Source organism: Bactrocera dorsalis, chromosome 4 (assembly GCF_023373825.1).
Source record: "Bactrocera dorsalis isolate Fly_Bdor chromosome 4, ASM2337382v1, whole genome shotgun sequence".
NCBI classification, from domain to species: Eukaryota; Metazoa; Arthropoda; class Insecta; order Diptera; family Tephritidae; genus Bactrocera; species Bactrocera dorsalis.
In genome coordinates this window covers 13292996-13320445 of record NC_064306.1, presented here as the reverse complement: position 1 = coordinate 13320445, position 27450 = coordinate 13292996, and the positions used below count along the sequence as shown (strand labels likewise).

At 38.5% G+C, this 27450-nt stretch overlaps 2 protein-coding genes across 3 annotated transcripts in view; one reads left to right on the top strand and one right to left on the bottom strand.

The window, feature by feature from the left end:
* Nucleotides 1–27450, top strand: part of LOC105234232 (protein sprint) — a 538584-nt gene that overhangs the window by 151461 nt on the left and 359673 nt on the right. For both annotated transcript variants that reach the window (XM_049456740.1, XM_049456741.1), the window contains one exon: nucleotides 16403–17706. In XM_049456740.1, coding sequence (XP_049312697.1) covers nucleotides 16403–17706 — 1304 coding nt within the window. The remainder of the gene's footprint in view (nucleotides 1–16402; nucleotides 17707–27450) is intronic.
* LOC105233760 (N-acetylgalactosaminyltransferase 4) lies at nucleotides 6717–10843 on the bottom strand. Its single transcript, XM_011215918.3, has 3 exons — nucleotides 10124–10843; nucleotides 7687–8458; nucleotides 6717–7617 (listed from the first exon to the last, which is right to left on the bottom strand). The coding sequence occupies exons 1-3, from the start codon at nucleotides 10687–10689 to the stop codon at nucleotides 6949–6951; spliced, it is 2007 nt and encodes a 668-aa protein (XP_011214220.2). The 5' UTR covers nucleotides 10690–10843; the 3' UTR covers nucleotides 6717–6948.

Sequence of the window (27450 nt, the reverse complement as noted above, 5' to 3'; positions counted from 1 at the left end):
GCATCGAACGCGTGATTTATGGTCTGTAACTGCCGCAACGTCACAGTGTGCTTGCGTTACAGTCGGTCGTACATAACTCTTTCGGCATATGTACTCAACAGCCGGGTCGGCAGCAACGTTGAGAGGCCATGAAATTGATTTAGATGCGCCATGCCAAGCGCTGCATCATCGCGCTCTGCACTTTGCTATATTAGTCGTATGTAAAGGTGTGTACCCACTTTGCGCCCCGCCGCACAGTGGCAAAAATCCAATATAATATGCAAATGTTTTAATTGAATATGTAACAGGCGAAAAATTGTGTTAGTTTTTATTTGTAATATTATGCAAGCACCATATCTTTAACAATGGGATCTAGTTCTAAAGAAATTTTGTTCGAATGACGCCTTAAGCTACTTATGTAAGGATCCGAAGTTATATGAAGTCTGTTGAAGACATCAGTATTTGTGGAAATTCGATCACACTTTCTCGAAAACATCAATCGATACTTCCTGTAGTCTTTGTTTCTGGCTTCCTCGGCTTCCTCAGAAAGCATTCCTATTGGTAATACGGCAGCATCCATTATATCCTTACCATGCATTAGTACTTTGTGCACAGTAACAGGCATATAAAACCAACTATAATTTTGTACGAACAGTTTCGCAGTGTCCGACGTATATAATTTAAATTTGTCACTATCAATTTTTTCGCCACATGTAATTAATTGAAGAATTATCCTGAATCGATAGATAAGGTCTTCATTGACGCCAGTAATATCCGCAACCATTTTTGGGTTAAAAAAAAAGCCTTTTTATCTTTAAAGGCCGCTTGTATTTTTTATTTATTTTGTATTTTAATTTCTTTGTTTTGGAAGGTTGCAGCCCATTTCTGAAATGGTAAATTATAAGCTATATGGAGAATGCATTCCATAAACTTGATTCTAGCATGTAAGGATGAAATTCCCAATTCACATGCCTCAGGTTTAATTAGTTTTCATGGAAACTAACTCTAAGTTGTTCATTTCAGTAGGTTTTGCTCCACAAATGTAGCATACTGCTGCTGCAGTAGTATGTGTCACTATCTGAGCGGTTTTACCATCCAGCAATGTAAAAAGGTGCTTGTGTAATACATTAATTTCCTTGCCCTTTACATGAGAGCCTGAAAGTATACTACATTTTTTGTCTTATTGACCATTTGTATGAAATATTGGAAGTGACTTTTGAAATTAAAATCGATGTTACTAAAAGGGACGGTAATTGGCGGTTGTTTTTTTTCTTTTAATTGAAAGTACAGACTCGGAACTTTCATTTTTTTATAGTAAGAGGGCTAAGCAAGGCAAAGCACATAAAGTTTTTTCCATCAAAAAATGAAAAAGTTGATATTTTTTAGTATAATTTTTGAAAAATTATAAAAATTAGCTTACATTGCCAATTTCAATAAATTTTTGCTTTTATAAACAAGTAGGTTCTATATTTTCACTAAAAAATAAAAGAAAAGCCATAGCTGTAAACTTACACACAAAAAAAAATTCTTTATTTGGACAATAATTTTAATCTGATTTTATTGAATAACTTTCCGTCGACTTCGGTTAGATTTTTTAACTATAAAAATTTCACTTTTAATAAAAAACATTATTGAATTTTTCTTATCCAAATATTTCTTTACAAAAATAATCCTTAAAGTTTTGAAATTGGAAAGTGGAAAAATCCTATTTTTCCGCCGAAATGCCACTGTGCGCCGTTACGTTCATTTCCTTAAGTGCGTTCGTCAACTGACAAGCGCTTTATTTGTTTTATCTTTTTTTACGTTGCTATATCATTGCTTTCTGCTTGTTATTTACCTGCAAGCCATCGCTGTCAATCTATCGCTATTGACATTTATCAGCGTTTACATACGATTGCATTACATTTGACATTACGCACACATTACGCGCCATAAACAAATCACAAATCCCTGATAAATCGCTTACAACTCGCGCAAATATTTGCTTGGCCACGCTAAACTGCTCGTTATATAGCGCGGTGGAGAGTGAAAGAAGCCATCAAATCAATAAAAATGAAGCGCACACTTCAGATTTATTTAATCGTATTAGTGATTCATATTTATAGAGACGTCCATAAGAGGTTACGCTGCTTGCGCGCCCTCGCACAGTGTTTGAAAATGGTCAAGTGGTTGGGTAAAAATTATTTAAAATAAAAAAAACGCTGACTTCGGTTTCAAAGCTATAGTATACAAGTTTCCATATAAGCCCTTGATGCCGACAGTTCTGTTTGTATGGCAGCTATAGTGGTCCGATCTAAACAATTTCTTCGGATATTATACTTTCTTCCCAAGGCTATATACCATGCAGAATTTCTTGAAGTTATCACGTCAAATAAATAAGTTGCCATACAAAAACTTTTATCTCGATTCGTCAGTTTTTTGGCAGCTATATACTATAGTCGGCTTTGATCGCTTAAGCGGTGTCTGCGCCATTTTAGAAGAAGATATACTATAGTGGTCCGCACTGAACAATTCTTTGAAAGTTTATAAGCATATTGAAGTTGGGTAATAACTGAAATATTTGAAAACATTTTCTTTATTAAAATATACGTTTTCTGGAAACATTCTTTGGTCGAAAACTTTGTTACCTTCTTTAATCCAGCCTGTTTTATAATAAGTCCAAATTATTAAAGAATAAAATATGTTAGATTTGCTTCCTCACATCTCGTACTATTTAAGAAATGCTGAGAAACAAAAGATGTTCTGAAGTACTGTACTTCCATCGTCTTAAACATTATTCAACACAACCTGTAGAGAATAATCGTAACTTAAAGAAAGTTAATTTGCTTTGGAACATAAGATTCTTTCACCACTTACTAATCTTTACAAAGAAATCTAATATTTTTTAATGTAAAGAGTGGCTTCGTATGTGGATAATCACAAAAAACTCAATTTGCTGTATTATCGATCATATTGGAACCAATCCCCTGCCAAGAATAAATGAAGAAAGGAATGGGATTTTACATATATATAGAGTCGAATCTCTTTAGAACGTTGACTACCTACATATTCCATCATATATGTAGGTAGGCAGGTGATTCCTAAATATTGACACAGAGAATAAATAATCTTTCCTAAAAACTCTTCGTTCAAGAAGGAGTATCTCAGTAGTCTTTAAGCCGTAAATAGGAATGATATTTTGGCACCACAAACTGATGCCAATATCGAAATGTATTTCTAGGTCTGCTGGTAAAAGCTTCTCGTACAAAATTATTATGTTTATGGAGAGTCTGTTTCTGTGTTTCCTCCGAAAATCTGTTTCTAACTATAATAGATTTTCTTCTGTCAAATCGCGCAACACTCTGCTCTTTCTGATCTGAGAGAACTCTCATTCTAATATATTATAAACTCATATAAAATTTATCAGCCATTCCTTCACCTTTATTAGTAGTTTCTATGTTTATATTCTACCAATATTTCTATAGCTTAATTATTCATCTTATTTAATAACTAATTACAGTTTAAGGATTAGACATGATTTTCTGCATTTTTTCTCTATACTTAGACTCATTAACTTTCACACTGTGCTTTGCTTTTGACTTCGACTCAATTCATCTTGCGACGGTTGCGTTTGCATGCGTTGTTCTCTTTCTACTTTTCCAGTCATTGTGTCTGGCAATTTACAGTTAACATAAACAAATATTTGATTATGCGATTTTCGCTTTTTATTGTTTCATATCTTTTCAATATCTGGTGTTGCTTTCGAGCAAATCTTAATTTTTAATCCACTTGAGAGTTGTTTTATAGAACACTTGCTTTGTCATATCCGGCGCGCCGCGGGTTCGATTGCCGATCGTCAATTACGTTGAAGTTGTCTGAGCTGTTGAACTGCTGTTTCGGTAGTTAAACGATAAGGGGTCTTCGTTGCTTGCAGCGAAAATATAAATTTGTTTGCTTACTCCAAATATTTGGGGGTTTTCAGCATCGTTTCAAGTGTTTGCACATATAGTATTGTGTTAATGAGTGTCCAAATTAAGGTATTGTCGGATTGTCTAAAATAACATTTAGCTGTTTATGGCTTCCATATTTTCACACGTTATTTCCGGTGATATGGAAGACTGTTAAAGGTTATTGAATTTGACTTTAATTGATAAATTGGTGATATTTTTAAAGTACTTCCAGAACCAGAAAAGATAATTTGGTATTGTAGTAATGTTGTTGCTGTTGAGAAAAAAATCTTTAAAAAATGAGTTTCTTCTTCTTTGTTTTTTCATTTATATCATAACTGGAAAGCATTTCCCTGAGAAGTAGTAGAAGTCACGTTGAAAAAGAAACCCTTCAATTACTCTGCTCCGACAAATGCAAACAAATGCCATACCTTGAACCGGTTTCGTTTTAAGAAAAGCTAGAAATGATCAGCAGTGACTCAAAAAAAATTAAGCTTCTGGATTTTAATCTTCTATCTCGGCCAATATAAATGTTGCTTAAATCAGTTCATCATGAAATGAGTCAGAAAATATTAAGCTTCTGGAGTTTTTTCTTCTATCCCAAAAGTATATAAATATTGCTTGGATGTGTTCAATGTAGGAAGAATTTACGGAACAATCAGTAATGAGTCACAAAAAGTTAAGCTTCAATAGTTTTTACCTACATACTATAAATACGTATGTATTTAACTTAGCAAATACAAACCAAGTGCAAAGGATCAGACTCTGATAATAATTATTATACTAGTTGCAAGAATATGGTCAGTTAATTGATTCCTAAATAATGCAATCTCTTTCAAAAGGAAGTACTGTATATTTAAATTTCTGAATATCTCTGATTCAAAAATATGTTGACCTAAAACTATTATTATAACTGACTACTATACCTGTCAAATCAAGCAAAGCTCATTGAGAGCTCAATTATATAACCTATTTTCGTGTAACCACCTCTCTACACTCTCTCCTTCTCACTTGTTTCACCTCTATGTCTACTGTCCTCATCTCTCTTTTTGCTCATCTCTATCTAACTGTATTTTTTTTCTAGATGCCTAACTCTATCTCCATCTTTCTCTCTCTCTTTGCTGTCTCTTCAGTAAATATGTATGAATTCTTTGTGTTCCTTACTGTTTGGTTTATGCGTTTTGCTTGTTCGATTCGACAGTCAGAAAATTTTAGTATATTTTCTCGATTTCTTTGACAATCGATCTGGTTCTGTATTCTTTTCTCTTAAATCCAATGTCTATTGTATATCTACTATCATAAATTCGAAAAATAAAACCCTTAAAAACCCCTCCATTTGCGAGAGCATTTCCCACAATTTACATCTGAAAATTGAATTATCCTTTCTTCTTATTGCTATGTGAATATTTTGGCATAATATATTTAGCTAAATTTTATCCTCAATAACAATTATTTCCAGATCTTGAAACAGAAAGAAAGAGTACTTATCTGGGTTCGTTATAAGTTTTCGAATGGTATAAAACTGGTAAAGTGATTTCCAACAACTTTACCGTCTGATAGAAAACAGCACAACTGCGAAAAAATTTCTATCATGAGCAATCTTCATATGAAAACGAAGGAAGGTTAAACCCTTAGAGGCCGTTTAGGTCGTACTCAATGTATGGAAGCACTGGAGTCTCTCATTGTAGCAGTATATCAGCTTGGCATTCGATCTTTTTTATGATTATGTCTGTCTGTTTGATTTATGCCAGTCGCTACTATTGAAATATACCAGTCTGTTCCTACCACTATATCGGATTTGTACCAGTTGTTTCCATTTGATTATGCCAGTCTATTTGATTTATACCAATCGTTCGTTTAATTCGTCATTGTTCAAAGCTTCGTTGATCGGCAGCGATTAATGCATATTCAATTTCATGCCACATTCATTATAAACCGGCTGCAACAGCTTTTCCCTGCAACCATATACATAAATACCTTCAAACCGTCGCGGAATGCGATGAATTCTCTTGTATACAAATCTACTTGCGCAAGACGATCTCGGCGCTCTAATCAACACCCATTCAAAGGCATAACAACAACGCCGGTGGCACTCGTATAGTGCCGCCATACTTCCGTCGTCTCGCCGCTGCTGCCTGGAGACCAAGTCCACAAGTGCATGGCATGTCTTGGCGGTCCTATGAGTAAACAATTTTTCATGCGCTGCTTTTGACCTTCTTTTAATCAATCAAGCTTGAAGTAACTGTAAATTTCAACATCATAAAAAACCAAATAAAGTAAACAGAGCAGCACAAAGCGCGGCGCAAAACCGCTGGCAGACCGCAAGGCGACATACGAGCCAAAAGTGCAGGCAATTCATGGCAATCAGGCGTGGAGCGCGCCGCCAAGTGCAACGAATGAAGTGGCCGCTTGAACTGTGCGCAGATTTGTGGCCGCATTGCGCGCGTTGTGAAGCTACGCTGACATGACAAAAGTCCGGCATATGTTTGAGAGAGCGCTGGTATGCAAAAAGTAGAAATGAAAGGCTAAAATCGCGCAAACTGATAGCGCGCGCAACATATGACTTCACACTTGCGCGCTGGTTGGCGGCGCGTTTATAGAGTTGTTGCAAGTTGCGGCCGTTGCAGTTGACGAGTGTAGAAAGATTAATTTAGCCTGTTAAGCGCTGCAATTAATTACTCGCAAGTCATCGTTTGGACAGCGTTTAGTGGTGGCGAACGCCTCGTACAACAAGTTAGGCCAATGGCGTTACAAGCCGTAACGGAGCGCGTCAAAGCGCGCGGCAAACATTTCTTTACATAATAATAACAATTTAATAAAAATGGAAACGAAAAAGAATTATTTATTTTAAATGAACTTGATAAAGGCGTGTACGAAACACTGTTAATTACATACACCCATACATCAATACATACATACATATATACATATGTGTAAAGAAGTGGCAGCAACTAGGAAGACGCACGTTGACTAATGGCATTTATGTATGTATAAGTTAGAAACATTTAAATCTAATAACATAGTTAAGGATACAATTCAAGTATTAGGCGTTGAGCGGCAGCTGCTCGTGGAAAGTGTCCAGCGCGGTGTCATTGACCACACCGAAGATCCACTTCATGCGCGGATTGGAGTTGTCGCACATATTCGCATAGACCGCATGCTCTTCGCCTTCAATAAAGGCCTCTAGGCACATGTGTCCACTTTGGCCTTGCACCAGCCACTGATGTTCGCGATCATAAAAGAAGAACTGGTTGCCACCATTCTCGTGGCAGGGCCACATCCAAACTGTGGCGTTCTCTTGCACCGACTGCACGTCCAAACACAATTCGCTGTCGCGATGCCGCAAATCGCGCGAAATACTTAGCTCCCAGTCTTGATTGGCGTGCGGATGTGTTTTATTGTTAGCGCAGTAGAAGAGACCCACAGCTTCTTCGCTTTTTCTATTCATAGTATCAAGGCAGAAGTGTGGATAAGCGGCGCTTTGTACTGCGCCCGAGGCATAAGTTGGCGGAAAGTCGGGTGGATACTTCAGCAACATATCAGGCGCTACTTCTTCTAAAAACCACTTAAAGGGCTTGCAATTGAGGCGTTCGCGCACAGCGTGTTGCGCCGTTAAATCTCCAGCATCGATGGCTGTGTACTCCTCTGGGCTGCGCATGTAGATGTACTTCTTGTACTCGTCCAGCCATACTTCGGCAACGCGCTTGCAATTCTGTAAGTAAAAAACGGGTTGATATGGGTTGAATAACTGTTTAACTGAATGTATTTCGACACAACGCACCTTCGCGAAAAAGTTGTGTTTGCGTGGACTCGGTCGCGACTTCATCGGTCCGCGAAAGACGTGCGCCACACGCGAACACGGCACATCGAAAAGCATGCCGCCGCACATCCAAATCTTTAAGCTGAGCTCATACTGTTCAGCGCCCCAGATATCTAAGCCCTCATCATAGCCACCTAACTCCCAGAAGAATTGTCGACTAATCGCAAACAGTCCACCCATCATAATGGGATTTGCCGTAGGCGCTGTCTTGTTCAGTAATTGTTCCGGCAGTAGAGCTATTTGTTTATAGCGAAATTTCCAATCGAAAGCACCACGTGCACTCTGCACCTGAAAGCCGTGATATTCGAAGTTGTTATGACGAATAATGTCCACAATCGGACACGTTGAAATTTTGTAGTTAACCGCGATCGGTTCGATCAGTGGCGGTAGCCAATTGTAATTGCATTCGACGTGCGAGTCGAAGAATACTAAAACATCGCCGGTGGCTGCGTGTGCACCTGCTAAGCGCGCGGTTATCAGCCCTGAACGCTGGGGCAAGCGTACGATTTTAACCAGATTGCCGAAGTGTTCCGATAAATATTCTTCAAGTTCGGTTTTAAGATACTCACGGTCGCTGTAGTCGTCAACGATAATGATTTCTTTCAATAATTCGCGGGGCGTGCGGTTGACGATGCTGTGCAGTGAGCGCTGTAGCACCGTGATGTGTTCGTTATAGAACGGTAAGATTATGCTGGTCGAGGGCAGCTTGGCCAGGTAGGGTTTGTGACGGCAGCTATTTGGATGAAGAAGTTAATATTGTCCGAGTTATAAAAAATAGTCTGCTGAGAAAATAATGAGAGTTATTTTTTTGGGCATGATGCAAAACAAAGTTCTTGAAGTAGAGGCCTACAATACCACTGAAGATTCAGCTACTGAATATTTTACTACTTATGTACTCGTATAAAGAATGTGAGATCGATTAGAAGAAACTCAAAAATATGAAAGTTTTTCAAGTCGGCTCAAGTGCAATGTTGTACCGAGATTATTGGGATCTTCAATGTAAAATAAAACCTAATGAATACAGAAAGATTAGAAGTGATTTAGTCCCTTAAGAAATTCGGCTGACCGGTTCGGAACTTCATCAGGTCAGACAAATGGTTCAAGGATGAGTTAGACACATACCAAATTTAGTAAAACTCGTATATGATTGGATAAGTTAATAAGAAGTTTGAGCATTTTTAGATTCCAAATGCTTATAATCCTTTGGGTAACTTAACAATGTGTTTAATTTCACTAAAATAAAGCTGGATCCGTAAACTTTACCGCCTATACTCAAAAGTTAAAAAATCCAACGGCATAAATTAGGATATCACAGGTATTGACATTGTCGAAAATAAAGTTGGGCTAAAGCCTGAGCTGCTGTGAGGGTTAGCAGGTGGCGAATAGCTGAACGATAGCCTCAGATGTAGGCTAGCTGCGAATATTCAATAAGCAGTCCCCGACGAAAGCAACAGAGATGTAGAGTGTAGCCTAAAAAGCAATATTTGTCCAATGAAGTTTCTGCGATGGAATGAATCGACGCCGCCCATAGATAAGTGTCAAATCAGTAAAATCCCAGAAGCGTCTAACTCAAAATGAGCTGCTTACTGGGCTGCATCTGTGTCCAGGTTTAAGCGGCTGAACTAAATACCTTCCAGTTCCAGGTACGGGTAGGATCTCGGAAAAACAAAATAAGGCGAATACACTAAAAAAATTGACAGTTACGGCGTTGGGTGTAAACATCCCAGTGCTGGCGGGTTTAGGGATGAGCAAAGAGTTTCCCGGCCGCCGATATCCAACGACTGCAATGACGTAATGGTGAACCACTTGATCATTGCATCTGATAAAACTACAAGTATGAGCAAATGTGCAGATCAAAAGCCTACTGGAATATCCGTACGGGCACGGTTATCTTCACCCGAGCTTCAAAAATAAATCCTGATAATGCGGGGGAAAATGGAAATATGCGAGATTTGCGAGCATTGGGATAAAATATATATAAAGAAGTTAATTATTATGATGAGTCTCCCATAGTACCGCGAAGGTACATCCGAGCCCACAAAAGGATTACACTCAGCTCAAAGACTTCTGTGCACACAATCAGGTCTTACTGTGTGCTGTAAAAGCCACATCGAAAAGGTTACGTGTTGACGTGGAGTCGAAAGTCCCCACCAAAACATACCAAAAGATCGCAAGGAGAAGAAATGCCAAAAGTACCAGACAAAACAGAGTGGATAGACGAAAGTCCATAAGCGTAACCTGTAACTTAAGGGCCTCACCCAACTACTACCAATCTGAAGTTTACAAAAATAGCCTAACAGTAAAATATATCTAAGTTCGCACTCAAACTTCAGTTGTGCCTTAGCAAATACATAGACGAAGTAAGCTACAGAAACAGCTGCGAAACCACCATACTTACTCTTCATGCCTGACATCCGGCACCGATCTATTGACTGATATGAGGTCCGATAGTAAGGCGTTGAAACCATTGTCCAGCGACATTTCCTGCTCCAGCTCCTTCAGACTTTCGTCTTTTACATATGCTGCCTCACCATGTTCACCCAAACCTTTGCGCTTCGCATCACGTTCCATCTGTTCCGAATCCTCCCAATCTTTCTTCTCACCCACGGCTTCGGGTATTGTAAATAAACCCTTCACAATTTTTGTCACTTTCTCAGCTTTACCGCTCGCTGCCGCACTGTCATCCACCGCCGCTCTGTTATCAACCCCCGCTTGTATTGGCGCCGCCATGCGTTCTTGTACCGGTGGCTTCGGCGGGCGGTGCGTGCGTATGCGCACACGTGGTACTTCTGGCGTAACGGGATCGCCATTAAAATCCGTTGCTACCGTGGTTGGATCATCAACATTGCGCAGTCGGCGCTCCACCAGCATTGTGGTGAAGAAGGACAGCAATATTATGGAAACTATGAAGTAGATCAGCTTGTTCATCATGCGCTTCACTTGGCGTCGCCGCATTTTCACCATCTTGCAATGCAACTTTGACTTTGACCCCGATATATGATATATGTATATAAAAAAATTTACAACCACTCGCTCGAGGAGTAAGACGGTATTGGACCACGCGACGCGCGCTTTTCAACTGCTAACATCTTTCTCTGTGAGTTCACTGCCAAGCAAAATTTTCGTTAGATCTTGGGTTGATTAACACGCTGATAACTGTGAACTAGTTATTTAAGTATGGTACTATGTACTATTTCAGCACTTTTCAATTAAATTGAGTGCCGTCAACACGGTTTCACATGTGTTTTGACAAGCTGTTTAAATGATAAGACAACGAAGATATGTATGTGCGTGTGCATGTGCAGAGCTCTGCTAAAAAGTTGCAAAAAGACGGCTTGATGAATTTTGTTTAAAGTGCGGAGAGTAAACATTGACAAATTTATTAGAATACTTTTAAATTATAATGTTAACTTGTATATAACAAGTATAACAGTTAGATATTCTAGATAAAAATAGTTAACAGACGAGGTCGGTCGAAGTAGTACTTGAACACTCTTGGTACACCATAAACAAGCCGCAGAAAAGGAAATACAGAAATTTATTGCGCGATTCTATGTTCTAAGCTGTACTGCTTTTGCCATTTTAGTAAAACCAGAGCTCCTCAGCCAGTTATGAAACGATTTTATGATTCTCTTAACATAGAGCTTTTTCCGCGAAATCTTAGTTAAACGAAGACTGAAAAAGATCAACTGAGACGAGCTGATCTAATACGCACTAAGTTTGTGAATTTTTGGCTTTCAAAACAGCTTGATAGAGAGAGTAGAAGGCTTAAAAAAATAATAATATCTGGATGTGTTGAAGTTATGAACTCATATTTATTTTCGTCGTAGGTTAGTCAGTAGTCTAGACCAAAGTCTGACTTGGCAAAGGGTCAGTACAGACCGTTCATAGCAAAGAATAACATTCTATAACCATAACTGATTTTTCTCGATTATAGGCTCTTCGATTCAATGTTATAAAATCACACTGGATATAAATGAACTGAAGCTTAAATAATGAATGATAATATTCAGGTATAGGCCTCATTCCAACGAAGTGAGTTTACAAAATTAAGCCTAAAATCTCTAACCTTTTCACAGAGAACTAATTTTGTTGCGAAGGAGTTAGTTTTAGTAGATCTTTGTGAAAAAAAGCTTCCAAAAATGAGGGTTAAACACGTCTATCATTACCTTTGATACTAGTAATATCTTAAGAATAAATAAATGTGGTTTTATTTTGAGAAGTTAAATGAGAATCAAACTTCTCACTCAGACTGCATAAAAAATATTAGCTTATATACTCGTGTCAGTTGAGTATGAAGTTGATACTAGTAGAAAGCTTTGATAGAAGTAGAAGCCTAGTCGGTAATGGCTTTTTTTGACTATAATATTTTTAATAAAATGATGTAATTGAGACCATGGCTTTATAGTATTCTCATTAAAGTCAATAACTTATAGTCTTCACTTGTGCCTAGATCGACGAGGAGCTAATAAGTACATATAAAAGCTGTAACTCTCAAGTCAGCCATTTATAGCCAGAGTTTTGACGAAGGAAACATGATCGCCAATATTTAATTATTTTGATTTTTGATCTTTTTGTGAACTGCAGGACTTTACTTAAATATACAATGAAAACTCACAGCATATTTTGCATGTTCAAGTTCCATAAGTCCTTATGTTCTTAAACTCAACTGTTTCCACGATCAACGCAGCAGTGCATCCTGAGTTTGGATCATCCAAAAAAGTTTAATAAAAATCTTCCAAAAAATTTATAATAAAAGCGAAGTATTATTATAATTCCTTTGATTATTCGTATTCTACTCGCCACTCGCTTGCTTGTTATGCCCCACTACGATAATGCAGGATCGTGAACTGATAATGCAAGACCGTCATGTAACATACCTTCAGATAGAGGCATGCCTATGCATTTCTCCCACCAGCATACATTCGATATTGCATGAACACCTGGCCGTAAAAAAGGTTTGTTCTCGTTGGATCCCGCACAATTTGACAATCGCTCAAAAAAAGGCTCGTGTGGATTGGTGTAAAGAAATGCTGAAAAAATACGATCGCGGTGCTTCAAAAGACGTTTATAAGATCGTCACAGGTGACGAATCATGGATCTATGCGTATGAGCCCGAAACAAAACAGCAATCGACCGTGTGGGTCTTCCAAGACGAGCCAAATCCAACGAAAGTTGTTCGTGGAAGAAGCACTTCGAAGCAAATGGTCGCCTGTTTCTTCGGCAAAACTGGTCATGTGGCGACTGTTCCGCTTGTTTGCCTGAAGTCTTCGGAGAAATTCAAAAAACGAACAAGAAAAGACGAATCATTGTGCACCATGACAATGCGAGCTCTCACACATCGGCTCAAACCAGCGCCTTTTTGACCGACCAAAGCCCTGACTTGGCACCCAATGACTTCTTTTTATTCCCACACATCAAGAAAATAATGCGTGGTCAACGATTTTCGTCGCCAGAAGATGCTGTTGAAGCATTCAAAAACCATGTTTTGGAGGTGTCTCAATCGGAGTGGAAAAAGTGCTTCGAAAATTGGTTTGAGCGCATGCAAAAGTGTATAAATCTTGATAGAGAATATTTTGAAAAACAATAAAACCATTTTCGTTGATTAATATTCCTATTTTCATTATTAGGCCAGAAATATATATAGCAGCCCTCGTATCTTGGCTCAAAACTAACTTGTGCTGACAAAAACGTCCAGCTATATTCAATACAATACAGCTTACGAATTAGTCTTTAAAGTGCTATAACCACTTGTTATGTTATGCCTATTGCATTATGCCAGTCTATTTGACTTATACCACTTATTTGTTCGATTTACCCAACCATGTAGAGCGGCGGACGACTATTTCGAAGCGATGAATCCATTTCCTATTCAATATCTTATTGGTTGGATTTATGACAGTGGTGTTTGATGCGTCAAAGCGTGGCAAATTGCGGACAACGTTTTCCTCCGTATTTGCCAAGATTTTTGTCTTGTAACGGGTGATTTTTTTGAGGTTAGGATTTTCATGCATTAGTATTTGACAGATCACGTGGGATTTCAGACATGTGTCAAAGAGAAAGATGCTCCAGTATGCTTCGACATTTCATCATGAATAGACTTACTAACGAGCAACGCTTGCAAATCATTGAATTTTATTACCAAAATCAGTGTTCGGTTCGAAAATTTTTTATCGACAAATTTTTGTTCAGCGATGAGGCTCATTTCTGGTTGAATGGCTACGTAAATAAGCAAAATTGCCGCATTTGGGGTGAAGAGCAACCAGAAGCCGTTCAAGAACTGCCCATGCATCCCGAAAAATGCACTGTTTGGTGTGGTTTGTACGCTGGTGGAATCATTGGACCGTATTTTTTCAAAGATGCTGTTGGACGCAACGTTACGGTGAATGGCGATCGCTATCGTTCGATGCTAACAAACTTTTTGTTGCCAAAAAATGGAAGAACTGAACTACGTTGACATGTGGTTTCAACAAGATGGCGCTACATGCCACACAGCTCGCGATTCTATGGCCATTTTGAGGGAAAAAACTTCGGACAACAATTCATCTCAAGAAATGGACCCGTAAGTTGGCCACCAAGATCATGCGATTTAACGCCTTTAGACTATTTTTTGTGGGGCTACGTCAAGTCTAAAGTCTACAGAAATAAGCCAGCAAACTATTCCAGCTTTGGAAGACAACATTTCCGAAGAAATTCGGGCTATTCCGGCCGAAATGCTCGAAAAAGTTGCCCAAAATTGGACTTTCCGAATGGACCACCTAAGACGCAGCCGCGGTCAACATTTAAATGAAATTATCTTCAAAAAGTAAATGTCATGAACCAATCTAAGGTTTCAAATAAAGAACCGATGAGATTTTGCAAATTTTTATGCGTTTTTTTTTTTTAAAAAGTTATCAAGCTCTTAAAAAATCACCCTTTACTAATTGTTTGTTCGATTCGAAAAACCTTGGAAAATGATATAAGCTTCTTTTTTCAGTTCTATTTATATGCTAGAATCCTTACTATCCTTATTCCTTTGTAATTAAACTTAAATTCGGATCCCGGCTCACACGGGGACAGGTATCACTCCAATTAGTCCAAACTGGATAACTGAGTGGAAGGCGATGTTCTTTAATTAAAATTAGATACCAGAATCGCCTCCGACTATCAGACCAGTGCAGTGTCTTCCAAGCGAAAATAACAGCAATGAAAAACCTTCTTGTTCTGATAAAGAATGTGTTCACAACATAACATGTATTTATAAATACGGATAGGCAAACGGCTTTGAAATCACTGATGTCTCTTAGAATTTTATACTAAGAGCATATTTTTCTCTTAATAGATCTAACATTCTATTTCAAGATAAAGTTGTAATATGTACCAGAACACTGTGATATTCCTGGCAGCTGTGAAGCTGATGAATTAGCAAGGCTGGCACTACCCTACAATTATGTACACTCCAATAAAGAGGGAATATATATGGATGCCTCTGGCTATAATTCGACAAATTTTTTATAAGTATAACTGAGTCCCGATAGGGTCAATCTCTAACTTACTCAACAAACAGGCAAACTTGGCATGAATGGAATATGGGCCGCAAAAGCCGTCAATCGAAATTCAAAAGGAATGGCATAAGAACTGTAGTAGTAGGTTTAGGTTTAGGTAAGATGGTTGATCAAAGATCACACGTAGAGTAATAATGTAGTCTTTTGTGATGCCATTGAAAAAGAACTCCCGTATTCGGACTTACAGATTGGCGAAGCGCTTGTAGCCAATACATAGTTACACAAACGCTTAACTTCAACACCCACCAGTTCGGTGGGATGGCCAAAGGTATGCGTCCCCAAGGGTCTAAATCTTGATCTCCCAAACGTGGGACAGTCAAGCAGGAAGTGCTGGCTTGTTTCTACCGCATCTTCTTCCAAACAACTTCTATAGTCGGCATCTAGTAAGATACCCATTCTTACCGCATGTAAGCCAATAGGACAGTGGCCTGTTAAGGGTCCCACTAATAATGAGAGGCTAGCCTTACTGAGGGCTAAGAGATCATTCGATCTCCTGCGATCTATCCTAGGACAGAAGGCTTTTGCAACCGCACAAGTATCGATGCTGGTCCAGCTATCTAGTAGTAGAAAACAAGAAGACACAGGAGCACCGATCCGTTCCCATTCTACCGATAATGATTCCAGGGTGCCTTTCCTTGCTAAACTGTAGGAGAAGATCATTGTCGAATTGGCAGGCATGTGAGCGAGAAGAGTTGATTATGGAATATCTATTAAGTGAACCGCGATTATCTCCCAAAGGCTCCTGGGTGGTTGCACAAGTAAAACTTTTTGTATTGACGAACTTCGTCTGGAGGACAAGTTGGTTCATAGTGGACGTAATAGAGTGAGGGAATTTTAATATCAGTTGCTTCGCAATAGACCTGCTTAAGACGTAGGTGCTTCATCAAACAGCCACCCTACCTGCTTACCTACTTACCTACCAATCCACCTATTTATTCCAGACTTCTTAATTTATACTACTTATTAGTAAGATTCAGAAATCTTCCATTTAGACAATTTTATCGAATATATTTACTAACTTCAACTTAATAACACTATTTCCCAAGCATTAACGCTTGCCTAATACGACTATGATAGTTAAGTACCTCAATTTGCAACAATACTAATTTTCCAACACTACTGTGCTCTTTTAGCTGCTCAGCTCGCTGGCAACGGACTTGGATATTATGCTCAATGACCTGCGCTCATCGCCTGGGTCGAGACTACTGCCGCCCACACATCATTTACATCAGCGCAGTGCTTCCAACTCATCAACTGCCTCATCCCCGTTAACGGTTGGCGGCGCAGGTGGTGGCGGCGGCAATGCGGGTAGTGGCACCGGGCAGGCAACAACCGGTTATCTGCACAGCGCTTTGCGCAGCAACCACAGTAATCAATTTGGCCAACAGCAAGCGGCGAATGCACAACGCCAAACAACGCACGTGCAAACGGAGAAGCGACAACAACAACTGCAACAGCCGTCTAAGCAAGCAGCCAAAGTGCAAGTAATACCAGCTGCGGCCACAACAACAATAACAACCACAACGGCAGCTACATCCTCAATACCGCAACGTTATAATCGCTATCAATACCACAACCAACAACAACAGCAACATAAGCCAGCGCAAACGCATCGTTGTTGTGCCTCGGCGGCAAATGCTTGCAATCAAGCGAAAAATCGCACTGCAACAACAACTAAAACAGCAATTGGCGCAACTAAGGTAACCGCCACAGCCTCTACCTCGAAGCAGGCTAAAACCCAAACAGCAACAACAACCACAATAACCAATAGCACAACGCGTTATCAGCAGCGCCACAATCCACATGCCACAAACAGGTTGCACACATCCACAGTCACTAGCGCAAGCTCCACGACGACTACCGTTGGACGCCAAATGACCACGAACAGCGGCGATGCCAGCTACAGCGGATGCGAATCAGCGGCAACAGCCGGAAATGTTGCGCCACTTGCTGATGACGACGCCGCTGCTGTTGCAACGCATTGCAGTGGACTGTCCGCAGAGGTGCGTCGCATAGAAAAACTGCCTTTGTGGTCGTATCAGCACAAACAGTTGCAGCAGCCGCAAAGGTTGCAAGTACAATTGTTGCAACAACAACGCGCCACAAAAGCAATAGCCGTTATGCATACGGCGGCAGCAAAAACAAGCGCTATAACGGGCGCTTCCACGTCGCTGGCAGCCAGCAAACAAGATGCGGTCAGTAGGATGACACATTTAGGTGGTTCCGACGCATCAAGCGGAAGTGCTATTAGCGGTGGTGGTCCATATGGTGCTTCCGCACGCCTTAGTGTGGCAAGCGCCGCAACTACAGCCAGTGTTACAACCCTCACGACGGCGCAGGTGATGGACTATACACGCGTCGATGGATATGGGACAAGCGGTGGCGGCAGCGACGCATTCCGGTTGAACTGGTTGCAGCCAGCGACAATATTTTTTGGGTGAGTACCTGTGCACGGTTTCATTATTTCATATATGCTAAGTACATTTAGTACGCGGCTGGTTTGGTTTAAACTTTGATATTGATATGGAAGCGAGTTGTGAAATTCAATGAGCTATATTCCTTAAAAAAGGGTTTTTCTACGGATTGAGTAGGTAGTTGTAGAGTAAAATATTCCACCGATACAATTTCTTTGTAAAGAAAAGAAAAAAATATTCTGAGAAAAATTAGTAATCTCTTTCTGTTACAAAAAGGACTTTCATAGATTTAGTGGGTAATTACAAACTCGAGAAATTTTCTGATGAAACCGCCACAAGTCAACTCCTCCTAAAGTCAAAGTAATGTTTTTGCGAAAGATATTTAGTCCATTGAATGTTTCACTCTGGTTTTGGGTATCTGACCAAAGCGTTATTGCAGGATGATGAGCTTGCTAGGACAGGCACTTCAGCCTCAATAACTGTGGAATAGGAACAGCTAGGAGCTCCATTGACTTCTTGTGACCCACTACTGGACTGTTGGACCTCAGACCTGCTCAGCAAGTGTTGGTAAATTCGAACAGCTGTGCAGTCCAAAGGTCCTTCTAGCTCAGGGTAAATCATACAAGGCCTAGAGAAGTACTCATTTTTAGTAAGCGCCACCTCTCAATGGATGCTGACTGACCCGGATCCTTGCGGTAAGATTGAATATCTTACGGAATTCCAGCTGCATCAGCTGTATGGCAGAAGATGAGATAGAATCATTTCAGCACTTCTTCCTCGAATTTCGTCAGATCGAGTAGAAAACACATCGGATCTCATACTTTTAGATATTCAGGTGAAATAGCGGAAATGAAAATAGACACCTAAACAGAATTTTGATAGGTTCAGGGCGTTTTTGTATGTTATTCCTGACTTCTCAATTATTTTCTTCGTTTTCTGAAATGAGATTATAATGGCAAGGTGTTAGAGAGTTATCCCACTTTTGAAGCCGTAAAGTTATCAAAAAATTGTTTCAGGACTATTTCGATCCAATTTTTAGGTTCCGGTCAGCTAATCTTTCGTTCCATTTTGTATGGGAAACCTGGTATTAAGAGAATCATCTATAAAACGGTGACGAAGTTGGGTTAGTCACGGTGAGCGATTTGATCAGATAAAAAAATACTTGTATAGTTTGGCAATCGGTACATTTTGAAACCAGTCTAAACTTAACAGTAAATAAATTAGCAACTGAACTCCATCTGGTATCGCAAAGGACTCAAAGGGTATATGTGTGGCTCATTGGCCTACCAGACCTAACTGTAAATAAAACTCTGTACCTGAAAAAGGTCAGTTCACATGCAGTTATTGTGATAAATAGTTAGAATATATATTTTGAGATAAGACGGAAAGATGATAGTAAACGTCTGGACAGAAGTTCTTCATTCAATTTAGGCTGGAACCTTATATTCCTACGAATAAACATTTTAGTAATATGGGAGTAATAACTGTAAATTAGGTGTCTGCTTCGATTTTCGACTAAAATATAGAGCGTGACTGTGTTGAAGTATCGACCTATATACAGAATGTGTTTTGGAATAATTTGACAAGCTGTATGGAGACAAAGTAGTGAACGTCTACCATATCAACCATGTAAAGTCAGACCCTGTGTTCGTTTAGAATGACATAGAGATAATGTATGGGGTAATAGACTGTGTCTTTGATATCGATATCGATTAACTTAAAAAAGCTAAAGCGAAGAACTTTGAATGTTTGTTTGCGATTTTTGACGGTTTTAATGACGAGTTACTTTCACTTATTGACTGTGGATGTGATAAGATGGCACGCGGAGACGATTAGGTATCGAATAAAGCTTATTTTCTCAAACTCAAAACTATTTTGAAAAATAATAGAAAATTTTAATATACTCGTACAGTGAATTTATCGAGCTTCACCCCCAAACTATTTTGTGAAGCTTCTCTCATAGATAATATTTTAACCTGCCAGATGTAAGTAAGTGTGTTCTAAAAATAGCAAAGTGTCAGACAAATATTATCATTTCTGTATATCCTCCATAATCCATACATTTTATTGTCTATAAAAATATATTTTTAGCCTCAGGGCACACTTTATTATTGCCTGCTAAATTCCAGCAACGGAAACAACATTCAAGATACGAATTTGAAAGACTGTGCATTCCGATATTATGGCATTGTGACTCTGCGTTAACTTTATGGCCAAGTGACTTAAAGTTCTCCACAGCAAAAATGTGCAAATCTTCCAATTAAACTGTTGAATCCTGTCAACGTGTCCGGCAGCTTGAAGGCACTTCACCGCCTGCATACTCCTGCATACTCGTATGTATCGTACGTGCAACACGAACTATTTTGCAAATGATTATTACACACCTATGCTGCAGCACGTACACTGCCGTGTTTAAACGCTTCACTGGCAGGCTATACTATGATAGTGTTCACAGTTATGTATTAGGGTTGTAAGTTTTTGCGATACTGATATTTTCAGAATTTTTGAATTTTCAATTGAAACATTCACTACCATAATTCGTAAGGTTCGTTTGAGTGAAAAATTTTTGTAATCCCGAAATTTTCGGGATTTTAAAAATTCAAGTCAAACGTCTAAAATTAAACCAAATTATATAGTGTTGGCTCAATGGTGCTCATAACATCAATTTTTACAACTTATTTTTAATTTAGGCTGAAACTTTTGCGAACAGAGCAATTCGAGATTTTTTCACTTCATTTCAGAACGGTTTGGCCTTTCTAGAGTTTGTTTTATAATGTATGTGAAGTTTTTCGGGTTCTGCGCTTCAGAACGAAACCTTGAAATTGATTTTTTTTTTATTATGATTAAAATCCCGAAAATTCGAAAATTTCGTAATTTTTGACAAATAATTTTCGGGATTACCAAATTATGAAACTAAAAGCGACCATTCTATCTCATAAATACATGTAAGTACATATATTATTATTTATGTTTAATGCTACCCATGCTACATATGAAATATCAAATACTGAAAATCCCGAAACCACTAGTATTATTCTCAAATAATTTTCTGTATTTAAAATAACGGGATGTTAAAATTTAATTTCATTTTTTATTGAAGCGTACTATAGTACAAATCCCGAAAATATGAAAAATTTCGGGATTTTTGTCAAATCATTTTCGGGATTACAAAAAATATCAAGCTTAAATTGACTATCTTAACTCACATATGTACATATCAATATATGTACACATGTTACATATAAAAAATCCCGAAAAGCCCGAAAACAACGGTATTATTCTCAAATAATTTTCGGTATTTCAAATAACGAGATGTTGAAATTTAATTTTGCTTTTTATCGAAGCGTACTAAATATAATTTTATTTTTTAATGAAGCGTAAAAATCCCGAAAACTGCGAAAATTTCGGGATTTTGTCAAATAATTTGCGGGATTACAAAAAATATCAAGCTAAAATTTAATACTTTAGCTCACATACATACATACACATGAATATCTCCTTTCGTGTCTTGCTGTCCTTTATGAGCATTGCTGCTGGTCATTTACTTTTTATTGCTGCTGCAGCATCTTCTGCCAACACTTGCAGCTGGCCGCTTCATCGAATAGCTATAAATGCTGGACTATAAGTTTCTAAATGCAATTTTTATGAGCAAATATGTGAGCTTTACTATTTGCTTGACAAAAGCGCATGCTTTTTGTTGTTTTTGTACTTGTGTCTGCTTGTCTTCGCTATTATGCGGGCGGATTTCTTAATTTTATAGTTTCTTCGCTGTCTGCACAATACCGCCACCACTACTTGCCTTCGATTCGTATCCCTTCATAACTTTTCCTGCATCCAAGCACCTCCAAGCTTTGCTTTATTGCGTTTCGTGCTTTTGAATTTTTTATAAACTTCATGCGCAATGCTTAGAAGAGCATATTGTAGACACATGTAGCCGTAGCCTTCATTGTTGTTATTATTATTATTGTTCCCCTTCATAATTGCCGGTTATGTTATTGTATGCGGATTTTTATGTTGGGAGACACTGACGTGAACGCTTCCTTTCGTCTGGTCAAGTATGTTGTTGCCTTTGTTATTGTTATTATAAGCTGCATAGTTATCGCTTTTTTATTGTCTTCGCATTTGTTGCTGGTCGTACCCAGTTACTTCAACTACCTCTTCCCAAAATGCTTCGAAACATTCGTTGTCTCCCTCTTGAAGTATTACCCATACCATTCGGTCGTGAAGCTTCTTTTTCGCGCTTGGAACCGTTGTGCTTACATGTCACAGTTACATTTAGCCACAACTTGCACACATCACCTTCAACGCTGAGCATACCTTTATTGATTGAAGTTGCAGTCATTCATTTAACGGTTTTGCTCGCTATTTGGACAATGAAGACGACCACAAGTCGTGAGTGGCTTGTGAACTATGTCCCTACATGCACAATTATTATTTTTGATTTATTCACTGCACTGGATAGTTCGACTTGCGGTGTAGTAGGTATTCCTGTCGAAACTTTAGTTCTGGTTGAGATTTAGTCCGTTTAGAACCTGTTTGTTATGAGATTGACATTGGTTAACTCCAAAAATAAAAAAAATGTTTTGACTTCAAGCTGGCATATGTATCTAACTTTTCTGTAAATCAGCATCCCTTAAACCTTCTGACCTTTAAAACCAATTGGACGAATCTTTTATTACCGTTCCCACATCTGTCGGTTATACGTATCTGAAACGGACTTTATATCCAGCCATTATCAACCCGCTGGAATATCTTTATGTTATTTGGGGATTGTCTATCCCTACAACACCATCCATAAAAACTAAATCCACATTTTTGTTTCCGTTGTCTTTGACAATACCATTGACTGTGCTAAAGCCTTGTTTATTCCAAGAGTGCCGTAATTTTAAAGAAATATCTTTGCAATGAAAATATTATTAGTCAGTCATTCAGTCCATATATTATGTTGAAAAACTTTTTTGAAGCTTTTAAGGCAAAGAAAACCCTGGCGAAAGTGAGGGCCGAAGCTTAAAATGCATATCAATTTCAGTTCGGGTCACAGCAGTTGATTTTTCAAATAAAATCATTTCGATTCAGTTCGTCTAAATATACCTCTTGGCTCTTTCTCAAGGTCTATTATGTATATGCTCGAAGACTTCTATGAAGGTACTAATTTAATATTATCGTTGAATATGGTGAAATTAGTAGATGACTATGTGCACTAAAAGTCCCATGAAGCACGAAGCGGTACTCGAAATCCATATCTTAATTTAACTTTTAAGAGTTTTTTTTTGAAGAAAACGGTACTTCATCAAAGTTAGTTCAGGGAAACTTCAGCTTTTCGACAGTCAGGTTAGACTATTATTTCAAACTAAGGCGCGTAAAAGAACATCGATATTTCACTAGAACTTAGACCACTGGAGTGAAACAGAAGATGTGCGTGGAAACTCTGGTTGTCCCGGAACTTATTCTAACTATTGGCCTCAAGATTTGTGTATTCACCTGGATATCTCAATCCTGTTTCCCCACATGGGAGAAATGGAAATTGTGAGGATTACACTTTATTTTAGATAGTGTTCTAATAACATTCAAAGCATATGAAATAAAATGTACTTGAAATTTATCGTATCATCGAAGCAGAACTTTAGGAGCTGAGTATTTTTATCAATACCCAGAAAAAACGGTAACTTCGATTGCACCGAAGCTAAATACCCATCGCTAATACAAAGGATTGATTACAAGAACTTGATTTTGATCGGTCAGTTTGTATGGCAGCAGCAACGTGGTCCGATATCGATGGATTTGACTAATGATTAGTTTCTTAGGGAAAAAGACGTATATAAATGTTCATGTCCATATCTCAAAAACTGAGGGATGCGTATATACGTATATGAGACAGACACACATGACTGAATCTATCGGGCCTTATAGGTAATATTGTATTATTTAATGGCCGTACGACCCTTTGGTAACAACTCATGATAAACGACGACACTATAATCGAAGAAAAACGTTCAAATTCGACCTAACTGGGTGCGTTTTTGGGGTTTTAGCTCCTTCCATTGAAATCATTGAGCATCGACGTTTTCACTTCATAACCATAAACCCATGATTCGTCACTAGTTGTGACCCTCTGGACCACATTTGGCTCATCGCAGAGTGAGTACCAAACTTCGTACGTTCCGCAAGGAATAAAATTACTGCAAAATAGTTACCAGAGAACAAAAAGGTAACCAGTTAGAAACCGGCCGATTTTAAAATTGGTTCTCCCTACATCAAGCGCATCATCCATACGCGCTCGTCTCCGCTTTTTAGACTATTTGTAACTCCAACAGTTATCTATTTGCCTCTCCGTCATCCATTGGTTAGTTACAAACCACACATTTGTTTTTCTGAATTTTGCACTTTGCAATAAAATTTATCGCAACGGAAGTGCTTGGACTCAAGTAGGGTTTGCGCTGTTATCCCATCACGACGCCTTGCTGTTTGGTGTATTTGCACTTTTTTGCACACATGTCCGTTGCTGCTGGTCACCGGCTTCGTTAACGTGTGCCAAAAAGTTTTGCTTCCAATCTGCTATTTGCTCAGCGATTGCTTAGTCGCTCTGTCCAGCTAACTGTACATTATATTCCAACAAATATTACAAAGCGACATTTGTAATTCGACTGATATGGCCACATACTCGTGTCCCAACATGCTGCACGTTTTCCTATGCTGCCATAAAAGCGCAAATATTTATTCTTCCACCAGTGGATTTTCGCTTTGATGACACTTTGGCAAAAGGACCCGCATTGTATGGACCGATTGCTGTTGATTTTAATTAGTACTCTCAGTTTTGATGAACTAATTTTGGCAGGAATCTAGTGGTGGACGAAAATGTTAACGGTGAATTATTGCTTTTGCAGTGTAAAAGGTCAATATTTGTTTTAATATGTGATCACTTTTGGAATTACAAACATACATATGTATGTACCTATCCATCCACAATTCCATATTGGGTTTAAGAATAATAACCTTAGTTAAATGGAGTTCATGACTCTGAAAAAATTTCCAAATAAAAAGTGGCGGTAGAAGAGAAAGCCATGAACTTGTTTTACTGAATTACTTTTGGTTTCATTGTTAAGGGGGTTTTTAGAGGTTTAAAATAAGACAAAGCGAAATAATAATTGATTTTACAGATAACAATTTTTTCGAGACTTAGTGCTTGAACAGAATCCCTTCGTAGGAGGTAGTTTCAAATTAAGTGACTACAGTTCAGACTTCCAGGCCGAAATTGTTGACTCCTGGATTTCTGTTCCAACCAGCAAGTCCTACCTTCATACAGAAAGAAGGATGGAAGAGAAGGATATAGAAGGTAGAAACGAAATGGCGAACGAGTTGGTCCGATTCGGTCGCTGTTAAGAACACAACTCCTAAGCTGTGCCACACCTTTCAGCTCCTTTAAGGGTGTTTAATGGAATCTCTAGGAAGACCACACCGCCAACATAGGGCATACCATAAAGTTACTTTTGAGGAAGTGTTGATGGTCACAACAAAAAGATTCTACTTCTAGACTGAAGAACTTAGTAACACTGTATGAGGTGATCACCTATCCTATACATCCCACCTTCTGGAAATTGTAAAAATGAGTTCAACGGCATGCAGAACATGCGAGGTGATAACACGCTGGAACATTTTCTATATTATTTTCTATATGCAATATTAGTTTTATCTCATAAGGTAGAGATAGCCCACATTGTTTTCCATTCTTTGACGATCTCGGACTATCGAAAACTACTTATATTATAATGGTCTGGGTCGCCCAAAAGATTTTCTACTTCTTCTTTATTGGTGTAAACACGGCGTTTGCAGTTGCTATGCTTTGGATGGCCTAGTAGATGCTATGTGCAACCGTTAGCACCCAATCATCACATCAACACCAGTACTTTCCTAAGAAGTTCACAATTATGGATGTATAATGTATATAATATCCATATCAATAAATTTATAGATCAGTGAGCTCTTATCCTATTTCCTCCTCGGTATTATCTCTGCAGCCTTGACTAGAGTTATACAACAAGTTTCCTTATTACTATTCTTCGGTGATTTTCCCTTTCTTTTTTATTGGCGCAAACACCGCTTACGCGGCTACAGCCGAGTTTGCAACAGCGCGCCAGTCGTTCTTCCTTTTTGCTGTTTGTGCCAATTGGAGGTTCCAAGTGTAGCTAGGTTCTTCTCCACCTGTCTTTCTAACGAAAAGGATGTCTTCCTCTCCTTCTGCCAGCGTGTCAGACCTGGAATGTTTTCGTACATTTGGACGACATTACTTAGCCAGCATGGCCACTGTCTCTTAATTCGTGGAACTATGTCAATGTTGTCTTATTTCTCGTACACATCATCATTCTATCGATTTATCAGGATGGAGCCATGTGTAGAAGTTCACGCAAGTGAAGAAAGTTTTCTGAGCGGTATTCACTTAGAACTTCGGCTCACGACTTCCCGTCTTAGACGTTTCGTAAAAAACACCTTCAATGAAAAGGACATAACTTCGGTGATCTACTATTTCTTTTACAATTTTATGTAGTAAAGGAACTCATCTTGTTGTGATACTATGCCATCTCTAACAGCTTGCTTTGTATAAGGGCTAACGTCTACCACGCAGTTCGCTTTCACGGCAAAGAAAAGAGTTCCCTCAGTTATAGTGGCTCGGTAGGGTTCATCCATAATTGTTGCATATATCGATATAAGGAGAAAGTCAGATTTCATTGGCACTACTACGGTAAGGAGGCACATTTTTATGACAGAATCCCTAAGAGGTAACACATTTTCTATGCGTCCAAATACCAGATTCTAATTATACTCTGGGTTTTTGAAGCTTCTGCGTACATAAAAATCTGGCCTCCAAACAAAAACCAACAGCTCAATCCACTACTTTTATTTCACTTTAATATTAGTTATTTCGAGTGTGACGATTTGATCTCAGTTCTTTCTTAGTATTTTGAGTTCTATTAGTAATCTAGGTCCTACTCTAAAGCAAATTTCAGTCTGACTAGAGATTTTTGAATGTAATTACTAGCTATTAAGTCCATTGTACTAGCATGTACCTAGTTATTCTCTTCTATACGCTATTCTAGTCTTCATAAGTGTAGAGATCTTGTCTTTGATTCAATATGGGAGACTATTTGATAGTTGTCTTTGCTTGCATTGCCCACTTTTCTGTTAGTTGCAAATCAGCCTATCGCTTGACCCATTAGGAAGGAGAATAAGTTCAAGCAAGTTCATGAATATTTATGATAACTAGATACATAAATATACATCATTGTATATACATATGTATGTTTTTATGTCTATAAAAATCAATTTGTATAATTACTATGCTTTTTTTGTGCTAAAACAACCGGCGCACTCATTATCTTTCCTAGTCAGCAGTTATTGGTGAGCAATGCGTATGTGGAGCCAACCAAGCCAGTCAGACCGCCAATCGAACGACCCAGTTACATTTTGCTCAAATTATTATTATTGATATTATTGTTGTTAAATGTTATTATCTAATGGTGTCACTTGTCACACCATCGGGCAAGTGAGTAAATGTGTAGCGAGCGCGTATTGCATTACAGTTGTGCGGTGAGTATAACATTTCAATTAAACAAAGTGACAGGAAATCCTTTCCAATCAAAAAAGAGTGAAAAAGTTGAAAAAAATACTGCATTGAGAAAAAGTAGTGGAAACAACAGAGCTGCAGTGAAGTGCAAAAATGCAAAAATTTATAAAAAAGTGTCTACCACAAAGTAGTATTATATATGATGACA

Coding starts and splice junctions, on each gene's coding strand:
- LOC105233760 (XM_011215918.3), bottom strand. CDS start 10,689: ATGGTGAAAATGCGGCGACGCCAAGTGAAGCGCATGATGAACAAGCTG. Junction 8,459..10,123: donor CCGGATGTCAGGCATGAAGA/GTAAGTATGGTG, acceptor TCATCCAAATAG/CTGCCGTCACAAACCCTACC. Junction 7,618..7,686: donor AACACAACTTTTTCGCGAAG/GTGCGTTGTGTC, acceptor TTTTACTTACAG/AATTGCAAGCGCGTTGCCGA.